Below are 11,155 nucleotides of genomic sequence, written 5' to 3'. Positions count from 1 at the left end.
CCTCCCTTCTCCCACCCCCGATGGTGTCGGTAGCCGAAGCCGGGCTTGCCGAGCTTTGCCGGGGGAAGCCGAGCTTTGCCGGGGAAGCCCGAGCCTTGAAGTGTAACCCAAGCGGCTGGAGGCTGATTGACAGCGGGACCCAGCGCTATGCAAATGGCGGCGGCGGCGGCCGGGGGCTCTGGCAGGGAGCTCCCCGCACACGCCTCCCCCCCCCTCCTCTCCTCCTCCCTCTCCCCAGCCCCACAAAGCAATTGTTGCTTTCGGTTGTTTTTTATTTTTATTTTTTTTGGGGGGGGGGGGGAAGGACACGACACGTCGTTAACGTGTAAAAAATCATCTGGAGCGCGGTTTCAGTTTGAGATACGTGTTGTGAGAGAGAGCCGAGGGAGATGTGTCAGAGCTTGTTACTCAAGCTAAATTAGGTAATTTTTAGCTGGGTAAACGTCGCTAATCTTTAAACCTTCACGTTTTTAAATCCGGCGTGTGTCTGGTCTCTCCATACAAAAGTGCGTTTTGCTTGTTTCTTCTCGTCTTCTTCAGTCTGAAGCCTTATGTAGGTCAGGCTTGGCTTAAGCAGATTTCCTGAACCTGCGTCAGCTTAAGCTGAAGGAATTTTAATAAACCCTCCCTTGTAGGCGTGGGCCTAAATGAGACTAGCCTAGTTAAGCCTGATCTTTTTCTGTTTGTGAAAAAGAGCTGAGCAGAGCTAGGGACTGCATGGTGGCTTCAGAAACGGCTTCCTTAATTCAAAGATAACAATGGTTGGGAAGGCCAGATCTTCTAATTTTACCTTATCTGAAAAGCTCGATTTGCTAAAACTCGTGAAGCCGTACGTTAAAATTCTCGAGGAACATACCAATAAGCATTCTGTAATAGTGGAAAAAAACAAATGCTGGGATATCATAGCTGATAACTACAATGCCATCGGAGTAGATCGCCCTCCTCGTACTGCACAGGGCCTGCGCACGCTCTACAAGAGGCTCAAAGAATATGCCAAACAGGAGCTATTGCAGCAAAAGGAGACTCACTCAGATTGTAAAAGCAGCATTTCCGAGCCAACCAAGAAAGTTGTGGAGATGATTCCACAGATTTCCAATGTGTGTTTAAGAGACAGGAGCGGTGTTCAAAGGTGAGACGATTCTTTTTTATTTTGTTACTGAATGAAAATTATGGCGCCTCCTATCTACTCTGTAACGCTTTGCTTGTGTTCAGGCTCCTAAAGGAAATGTTTATCAGAGAAATCCCCAAATGGGGAACAATGGCAAAATGATATTGCTTTTGTTTTATGGGAAGCTTTATGGTGACTTAGCACTGCATTCATTTTTTTTTTTTTTTTTTAGCTCTCTTTCAAAGCCTGTTTCAGAGTCTTTGTCATACTCTGGAAAGTGAGGGTTAAGAGAGAATCAAAGAGAAATAGTAGCTCCAACCTCTACCCCTCCCCTACCTTTTAATAGGCAGATTATTCAAACACTGGCAAAGTGATGGCTATTCTCCTCCATTTAAGGTAACACTGCAGTCATTTTGCAACATATGGAACTATGACGAGTTTATATCGGATTTTTAGTAAAGTTAGTTAACAGAGCTAAGAAACCTTACTCCTACACCTTTTTTTCTCTCATTTACTCTGATGGTTGCATGTTATGATTTAACTGATCCAAATTCTTTAAAAAAAAAAAAAAAAGAAAATTGACTCCCCACACCACAGTACCTTTGTGAGTGCAAATGTTTTTTAAAATTATACTTCTCTTGCATTGATGGTGGTTCCCTGAAACGGGAGCAAAGCTAATTGCAGTCTAAACTCCAAGCAGCTCTGTATCGTACATTAGGTAGTTCAAATACAGGGAGAAACTGAGAGGTAGAGCACTAGAAGTTTTCTTTTTTTTGTAGGGTTTGTTGTTGGGTTTTCTTTTTTTTAACTGCTCAGTAAAGTGAGACACACTGTCTAGATTTGAGCCAGACATAATACAGGCAGGCAGCATGCAGGCTTTCTCCCACAGCTGGCTAATGCCCCTCATATCTGACTTGCAACACTCTGCTGGTTCTGTATTGGTCCTTGAGGGATCAAAAAATGCCTGGGTCAGGTTTTGATTCCTCCAGATACAAAAACTAAGCTAGGGAGGAGGGGGGGGGAAAGTCAGATAACTCCCCAGCAACCTTGAGAAAGCTCTGATTTTTCTGATTTCCCCAAGCAGATTAATGGGAAGCGAACTTTCTGCGTTTTAATCAGATATCCTGATAGTCGGTGCAGCAGCGTAACGCTCTAAGAAAAGCTGGCATGCGCACACACGCTGAATTGGATTCATGGTGCCACTGGTTGAACTGAATGGTAACAATTGTCTAAATCCCAACATGCCAGATGCTCTAAAAATATGCTGTTGTGGGTCCTTTGCGTAAAGAAGTCTGAAGCAACTGGGCTGTGCTGCTGCTCCTGGTGAATGCCCCTGGAGGAACCGTTCCAAAGAATTCTCTGGAACAAAACGAGGCTTTTAATTGCGCTAATAAAGGTTGCAGTGTCTTGACTACCAAGTTTTGTAAGGGGGGTAAAAAAAAAATAGTGTGAGAACTTTGGTTAGTAGATCGGCTTATAAAAAGCACAGACGCTTTTTGTGAATGATTAAGAGCTAATGATCTCCATAGTTTGTCTCCTATAATTTAAACGTTTTGTGCAGTCCCTTATGGGTCTGGGAACATTGACTTGATTACTGCTTACCCAAAATGGTTGTTCCTAGGAACAGCCAATATACCGTGCGCTGAAGGAAAAGAATATAATTTGAAATTTATTTTTTTTTTTCCCCCTGCCCAAATACATCATTATTTGATAGTTCTAATTTTAACTCCGAGTTGCATTTTACCCTAATTTTCAAACCCCTGTACTGGGTTTTAACTCACCAGGATATGGCTTGGGTTTTGTAGGAGGGAAGTACAACTTAAAATGAATCCAAATTCTTAATCGCACCTTTAAGCAATTTCTAGCTCACTGTGATTAAACAAAACCTGGTGAATCATGGGTGCCTGCAGGGTTATAAACACCATCCCCCAGTTGTGGTAACTGTTGTTTGTCTTTCTTTCAGTCAAGTTGTCAGAAACAACATTAGTAACCACCATACAGGCGGCTCTTTTGTTCCTCAATTCCTCCTTTCTCTCTTTGCTGTCTAATTGTTTTCCTCTTAAGAGACTAACTCTAATGAGGAAAAAAAAAAAAAAAAACCCACACCTCATCAGAGTTACCTGAAGACTCGGTAATTTTCTGATTCTGTGTGGATTACACTTGAAGAGGTGGATTTTTCACTGTTTGGAGGCTCTAGTCTACGTTAGACTAAATCTTCCTTACTTTTCTTCTCTTTAACCTCTCTCACTTTCTCTTTCTGCTCTCTCTCTGTTTCCTTTTGTCAGAATGACCTGCTTCTCCTGCTGGTTGTTTCCACTTTTCTCAGGCTAGAAGCTGGCCAGGAGCCAGCAAGTAAGAAGGAGGGAAGCTGTATTAGAAGCTGCGGTTGTGAAGAGGGGGAAACCCAGAATTACAGTCAGCACTGGGGAAAACAAGTGAAAATTTGTGTGCAGGATAATACTTCCGATGCTCAATGAGAGGAGTAAAAGGAATGTGAGAGAGGTATACAGGAAAAGGCCATGCTTTGTGGCGTGAGGAGGAGGGAGTAAGGTGATATAATTGTTACTCTATACGCAGCTCAGGTAACAGTCAATAGAGTTTAGATTATCCCGGTGTTTTCTTAGGGGAATAAATGACAGGTTTATTTTAAATATCTGCTTCAGATAGGCCTTTTTAAAAAAAAAATTAAAAAATAAAATAGATTGGGTGCTTGATGGGATTATTTTTTGAGAAATATATTGCTGACTGCTTATTTCTTTTAAACCAAGAGTTTTGAAGACCATGGGAGATGCAGAAGAGCTGATCATAACATCTTTTGATTAAGGATTTAAGGGGTTTATTGCATTTACGTGAAATGTAGGATGTACAAATTAAATTTTGCCTTTTCCTCTGGGAATTAGAACCCATATCTATTGCTAACCAGGACAGCGTTTTAGTAAACAGATAGTGTTTCTCAGTTTGTGGATTGTAGGGCTCCCAAGGAGTTTAAACTCGGGTTCTCCAGGCTTGGGGAGTGTCTGTGAATGTTACGTTAATCATGGATCCACAAACTGCTGGCAGCAGCTCAGTTCTTCAAGGGATGGGGAACGTCTCATATCTGCAACCGCCAGTTAGTTGTGGCCTCTGTTTGAGACAGTCACGGCCACATCAATGCGCTGTCTTTGGTATCGGTACCGAGTTCCCATGTTCCACTGTACTGCCTTCCCAGTCACGCTGAAAGTATTCTTCGTAGAACTGTGCTGTAAAATAGATCAAGAGGCTGATCTGGCTTAAAAAAGCATTACCTGAATAAAGGAGCGATGTGCAGGAGTGTAGCGTTTCAAACGCAGCTGATGGTAGAGAAGTGGCAGGAACAGCTTGAGCCATTATTACCATCAAAGCCAGTGTAATGTCAAATCACAATTTGAGGTGCTGCTGACTCAGGGGGTTACACAAAGACAGATGAGTCAAGTGGGTGTTGTACTTTCAAAAAGAAATGCACAGAACTATAGACTGTTCTTAATGGAAGCACTTCTGTGTCTTAAGCTTCAGAAAAATATTGAGATTACTGATTCAAAGAGAAGGAGCAAGGATTAGCTTGATTCCCTGATCTACTGGCAGGGTCATCATTTGGGCCCTCAGTCTTCTCCCAAGGTTGTGTGTCATTTTTTTCAGTAATTGTTTTACATAAAAAAAACCCCAAATACTAAGGTGCACAAATCAGAAACAGGCAACATGTTAGAACAGGAGGAGATTAATAAATCTGGGAGATGGAAATGTTTCTGCCACAGTTCACTCAATCTAAATTTATGTCCTTTTAAAATCACATTATATAAACTCTTTGTCACTTGCACTGCTGCTGCTTTGGTTTTGTTCTCATTTGTCACTAATAGCCCTTCTTGCTTTTCCAGTGTCAGAAGAAGGGCCTACCAGGGTAGTTCTCTGTCAGCTATACTGCCTTTCTAGCTAGAGAATCTGAGTAAGAGAGCACTTTATCCGTGTGGTGGAAGGGAGGAGGGGTACAGGTGGTGTTCATGTCATGAAATAGAGTCCCAAGCATAGAGAGCACAATAGTATTTCAAATGAAGCTTTGGTTACTGAGAGCTACACCTTTTAAAAATAGTTTTTAATGGATTATTTAAATATGATTTTGTGTGTTCTAGTGCTAGTATCGATAAAGAAACAATTGCTGGTACCAGTTCACCACAGGCAATGTTGGATCACCATCCTGCGACAGTCATGATGGACTTACAATCGGAAGAGGATGTCAAACCTCCTCCTTCTTTGATTATAGACTCACAGCAAAATGAGAACTTAGAACAAGAGGAAGAACACCAGCTGGTGCATATCATGGAGAGGTCTCCTTCAACATCAGTATCTTCAGTTGATATGAGAGTGATGATGTCTCCCTCTCCTGTACCAAGAAGAGATGAGTTTTTTAGGCTTGAGGTTGGAGAACGCTTTAGACCAATGTGTGGGTATGATCCACAGATGTTACAAATGCTGAAAGAAGAGCATCAAATAATACTAGAAAACCAAAGGAAAATTGGTCTTTATGTCCAGGAAAAAAGGGATGGTTTGAAAAGAAAGCAGCAACTGGAAGAAGAACTGTTGCGAACAAAAATTAAAGTAGAGAAGCTGAAGGCAATAAGACTACGCCGTGATCTGCCAGAATACAGCAATATCTAAATATTTTATTACTTCTGTCATATTCTTTGAAATACTTAATAATGAATGCTTTTGCCCTAGCAAAATTGTTCCTTATGTTCATGTGGATGGATCAAAATCTGGGCTTGAGAGATGAAAGCATCTTTTCCATGTTGTTGTTTATGTACCTTAGAAAAATACCTTGTATGGATTTGAATGCACCAACTCTTCTGGTCTGAAGTATAATCAAATCCTGTGTATTTAAGTGTTTAGGCTGATAAAAGCCCAAACCTTTAAAATATTTCCACTTATCTCTATTAGAGTTGTGATGAGCTAATGGAAATTTAGCTCAGCTCTTTTTAAAAATTTTGACCGTATGCATTATTTTTTCAAATAATTACCTATCCTTTAATATGTTATTGAAGTTACAAATTAATAAATGCATATTAAAAGGAGGAGTAAGAGGCTATGTTTAAATGTCTTATTCTTTTCAAGTTGGTAAATCTTATGACAGTGGTGAGATTTTGCTGATATATCAGCTTGGAAAACAAAATTACTGGATTGTTATATTTTTTTAATGTTCAGTAGGCAGTTGAATAAATGTACATCTTTTAAAAAGTTAATACTTTTAATTGTTTCCAGTGGAGGAGTGTTTCCATAGGACGTTATCAAAATATAGAGACAATGAATGCAACGCTTGGTTTTTAAAACTGCATGCATGTGTAATTTGTGTGTACAGTTACCATGATCGTATATTCAGTTATAGTAATTATACTGATGATCAACCACAAAAATGTCTAATTTCCTCATTTGCATGCATAATTACTACAGTGCATGTGCAACCAAGACAGTTGCAGGTGCCTTTGATCAATATCACTATGACTATAAGCTACCGAAATGAAATAGTTTCTGTATGTAAGTAACATGTGATTTGAAATCAACAGAAGATTCTTTGTTATTCTGGGTACCTTTTATAAACGCTGTTGTTCTGGTCTTTCGATTAGTTTCAAATAAAAAGCCCAAAATGAAAAAGAAATTGATTCTTCTGTCTGTCCTAGTAGCAGCTGTTTCATCTCCAGTTATGATAAACATTCATAACTGGAAGAAAAATACCTGAAAAGCATAAGGCTCAGATGGTTCAGTTCTTCTTAATTCTTGGTCTCCTGCCTGTTGTGAGTGGATCCACGACTGCCTTAGACCTCTGGCTCCTTGTTCCCTGTAACAATGCTTTCTCCTTCCTCTAACCTTTAGCACAAGGAAAGGAAATTAAGTACAGCATCAAGGAAAAAGAGAGAACAAAGGAGATGTAATTCCTCCTCTGCCTCCCATCTCAGAGGGCCCCAACAACAAAAAGAAGAAAAGCAATAGGAAGGAGAATATTTCTTCCTGTGGCTGCTTGTAGCTGTGGCTCCTGTCACCTCTGTTCCCCAAGCTTGCTTCTTCTCCACTCCCACCGAGCCTCAGCCTGCTCTGTGCCAGCAGGCTCTGAACGAGGTAAGCCTTGCACCTCCTGGTCAGTCTTCCCATTGTAGTCACAGGGATAAATGCTTATTAAAAACTGAAGCTTGGGAGCATGTAGGTTTAACTGAGGGGCTACTGGAGCTTAAAGAATTGTCGTTAGACTGTTAATGATAGTGGTGTGAGAGAAATAATCTTGACTGTTGGTGCCCAGGATAACTTTTAGGGGTTACAGGTGGAAACAGAGGAGGAAGCAAGTCTTCTGTTTATAAGCTGAGGAAAAATACAGACTGTGAAAACAGCTGTCATCAATATGGAGTTCCCCAATACTTTTCCAGTTGTTTCCTAGAGAAGAGAGCACTGTAAGTGTTTGTTCTGTTGGGAATTTTTGCGTGCGCTGAAAGTGATGGTGCCTGAATAAGTGGCCTCTGTTTCTGTACAGTCCTTGGCTTCATGCTCTATTTTTCAGTTCAAGGACATCGATCTGATTTTGTGTAGCTGGAAACACTTCAATGAGATACTCACTTCCCCGAGTTTACAAGAGTTTAAATATTGGCTTAAATAAATAAGGATTTTATTTGTTCTACTTTGCCATCTGAAATGTGGCTTCTCAGAAATGGGAAACAGCACTAAATTCTCTGCTCTCATCTTAATTTGGAAATGCCTGATCTTATCTTTTCAGTTGAAAATCGGAATTCTGTTTTCTAGTGGTAAGGAATTAATTTCTATTTGTTGTTTCTGCCCTTGCATATTATGCAAATGAACAAATTTTTAGTAGTTCAGAAAATAATTCTGATACGGCTCATCATCTTGCAGTGGTTTTGAATTATAGCTGCTCTTATGTTGGCCATCAGAATGCTCTAGAGACTTTAGAATATTTTCTCTTGAATTCTCTGTTCTCCTTGAGCTAGATGAAGAGGTGACCTCTAGGGTTTCTATTGCCATGGTATTTTTATTTTGAGGACTAGAACCAGAGGAATTTCCACTCTTTGCAGTCCTTTCTGAACTGAAAGACATGGTAGTTGCAAAAATAGGACTTTGGGGAGATAGAAGTCTCCCTTGTATTCTCGATATTGGAAAGGGAGGGATGCAAAGTAGTAAAGAAATAATAAAATACACCAGCCTGGTCAGAACTCTCCCTGTAATCAGTGTTCTCCTGTGTTTGGTTGTTCTGTTGTTGTCTCATTGGTTCGTGGAAGGACTTTCATTCTTACCTGTAGGCAGCACCTCTAGTTCAGAGATCTTTCATGCTTCTCCTTTTCTTTGTTCTTGGTTGTGTTTCTTTTGGTTTCTGGGGGGAGAAGTCTCTGGAGTCCGTGTGTAGCTCGCTTGTTTCTATACCAGTGACGTGACATTTATCTCCTTTCACTACACAAATGTTTTCTCCTTCAGTGACATTATACTGCTCCGTCAGTGCGGTACGGTGCTGGCTACATCTCAGACCTCTCCTTGCCCGTGGATCTGCACGTCTTTCTCACCCCACATCTGCTTTCCAGTATCAGGTTATCTGTCTGAGCCAGACTTCTCACTTCTCAGTGCCTGTTCCTGTTTTTTTTTTTTCCCCATGTATTCCTAATGTGGGTACATGCACCACAGCTGTGGCTAGTCCTGCTGGACCCTGAAGTGCTGTGAATTTTTACTGTTCCAGCAAATGGTATTTCATAAGCATGTGTGAAAGGGGTGGTAGGAACCCTCTCCCTGCTTCACCCCCCGTCCTTACGCTCTTACTCCCTTCGCTACATCTGGCAGTGCCATTCCCTGTCTGCATGTTTATAATGTACGTAGTACAAGCAGAGTAATTTTAGGCAAGGACAAATTTCCACCATATGTTCATGTCCTTCTACTAAGATAACTGAAATGAACAGGCTCCAGGGGTAATTTAATTCTCACCATCTAATGGATTTATGTTTAGGATTAGAGTAAAAAACTGTAACTGTGATAACTTTGTGATAATTGTGATCGCATCTCATGTAACTTCATCTATCTGAGTAATTGTCTAATGATCAGTCTATAATTTTGTCATCTGCTGCCTAATTATCTTGCTTTTTTGGTACCTCCCTTCTTTTCCTGGTAAGCTTTCAACTCCTGTGAAATCACGTTGGTTGATGTGCTTGCCTTAGATCAGAATTCTTATCAGGTAGAAAGGGTAGGAGAGAGATGTACTCCAAGACCAGGAGAGATTACTTAACAGCTAATCTTGCTTGTCATATTCCTGTTTTCTAACATCTTCCACCTCAATGGCTTCAATTTCTGTATTTCATTTATATTTCTACACCTTTTCTGACTTGGGATTTTTTTTTTCCCCCCATACTATGAAAGTGCATAGACTAGAGCTTGCATGTCATCTTCTTTGGGCAAACTTTGCACTGGATTTCCAGTAGGCAAAGTCATTAAGTTGCTTGTAGTTACGACGGAGTTGTTCTAAGTGGGAGGAGCCAATGGGGAGTTGGGGTACCCAGGCTGGCTGGCTACGCTGGCTTTTGAAGTGCTTCAGGATGGTTCCATATGAATTTTGACTCAGGTAAAATCATAAGAAGGTTATTCATGAAGATGATAAAGTCTTGTTTTTCTAGCGTGTTGATTATTTTTCTATTTTGTGCATGAAAATAAAGGGAAGCCTTTTAAAAAGCATGCCTTTTAGCATTTTTCAGGGTTTTAAAATGCATGAAATGTAGCTTCTCAGTGTGTATTCCTAAGGCGGCATGCTTTTATTCTGTTTTTAAATATCCAGGTCTTCAATCATTTGAAAAATCTTATTGTCTGAGTCTTAGATTTATTTATTTTTTTAAAGTGTGCTGTTTACAGTAGTTAAAATAATAGTCTGTCAGCTGGTATGTAACACATGAGAAAATGTCAGTCATTCCATGACCTATGTTTCTGTGTTTTATCTCTGCTAAAAACGAAATCGTTGGCCAAGTTGCCTGTGTAGTGATGGTTGCTCTTAAATGGCATTCAACAGGTCTGGGCAAAGTTTCCTCCATAATAAAGGTACAATTTCCTGAAGTTTTATTGAAGACCAGTTTAAAAAAAGTAGGCTCTGTGAATTCTTTCTCGAAAAACCTACAGTTGTTCAGTGCTGAAGTAGTTGAAAACCTTGCTTGTGCTTCATGGGTAAGAGAGGGTGGGTGAGGGTCGGAAAACTCAAGGAAAGCTCAGGGGTTTGCAGGCACTGGCGTTCCCTGCTGTCCCTGCTTTTATTCCCTGCTGTGGAATTTCACACTATTTTATCCTGGTGATTATACAGAACGATTTGTCGATGTATCCAAACATCTCGGAGTGAATGTAGCACCTTGTTTGACTCTGCATTATTCATACAAGAAGAATATCACATAATTTTCATTGAATACTTAATCATCAGTTACTCCACATGAATTATGACTTCTATTTGCTGTTCAGCACAACTGCAGACGTGAAAAATCCTACTTTATTTTCTGTATTTTAGGTATGCAAATAGATTTTATTAAAAAATAAGTAATTGTTTCCTGGCTGTTTCTTCTTGGCTCTCGATTTTCATCTATAGTTAGCATAATCACAATAATTAGCATAATTTAACATAAATGTAAGCTAAAAAGTAATTCCTCTGGATTGTAGTACCCCCCCATACTCAGTTGATGTCAGGACCCAATTTGGTTAAGGCTCAGTCATTTTTTTCACAGCATTCTATCTGTTGGCATTTGCTTACTTAGTTTGTCTTTGTATGAGCCTTGTCTATATTGCTAATGCTTTCTCAAAAATGTCTGGTTTTGAAGCTCAGAACCTTCTGCATGCTTGAAATAAGTAAATCAATATATAAATTACCATTTTTTTTTTTTTTTTTTTAAATTTAGCAGCGGAACAGTAGGACAAAATGTTTATCTAGTTTGAGGATGGGGAGGAGGGATTTTGGACTGCCTGTAGCTAGTTACTACAACGTTCTTTCTTTCCTCTGTTGTATCAGATAAAATCTGGTGCAGTAGTCTCGAG

General features: G+C 40.1%; 2 protein-coding genes across 5 annotated transcripts in view; both read left to right on the top strand.

The window, feature by feature from the left end:
* The window catches only part of RAD54B (RAD54 homolog B (S. cerevisiae)), a 67,035-nt gene that overhangs the window by 18,198 nt on the left and 37,682 nt on the right, over window positions 1–11,155 (top strand). The window contains exon 1 of one of the 4 annotated variants that reach the window (XM_014965646.1): window positions 7,192–7,228. The exons of the other annotated variants lie outside the window; for them this stretch is intronic. The gene's annotated coding sequence lies outside the window, so the exon portion shown is untranslated. Of the gene's footprint in view, window positions 1–7,191; window positions 7,229–11,155 lie in introns of those variants that run through there. 4 annotated transcript variants of the gene reach the window in all.
* On the top strand, window positions 332–6,770 carry FSBP (fibrinogen silencer binding protein). The gene is made up of 2 exons (XM_014965648.1): window positions 332–1,129; window positions 5,251–6,770. The coding sequence occupies exons 1-2, from the start codon at window positions 759–761 to the stop codon at window positions 5,774–5,776; spliced, it is 897 nt and encodes a 298-aa protein (XP_014821134.1). The 5' UTR covers window positions 332–758; the 3' UTR covers window positions 5,777–6,770.

Source organism: Calidris pugnax, unplaced genomic scaffold (genome assembly GCF_001431845.1).
Source record: "Calidris pugnax isolate Ruff unplaced genomic scaffold, ASM143184v1 scaffold41, whole genome shotgun sequence".
Taxonomy (NCBI): Eukaryota; Metazoa; Chordata; class Aves; order Charadriiformes; family Scolopacidae; genus Calidris; species Calidris pugnax.
Note: the sequence above shows the minus strand (reverse complement) of the source record. Positions and strands in the feature narration are given on the sequence as shown.

Coding starts and splice junctions, on each gene's coding strand:
- FSBP (XM_014965648.1), top strand. CDS start 759: ATGGTTGGGAAGGCCAGATCTTCTAATTTTACCTTATCTGAAAAGCTC. Junction 1,130..5,250: donor GACAGGAGCGGTGTTCAAAG/GTGAGACGATTC, acceptor TGTGTGTTCTAG/TGCTAGTATCGATAAAGAAA.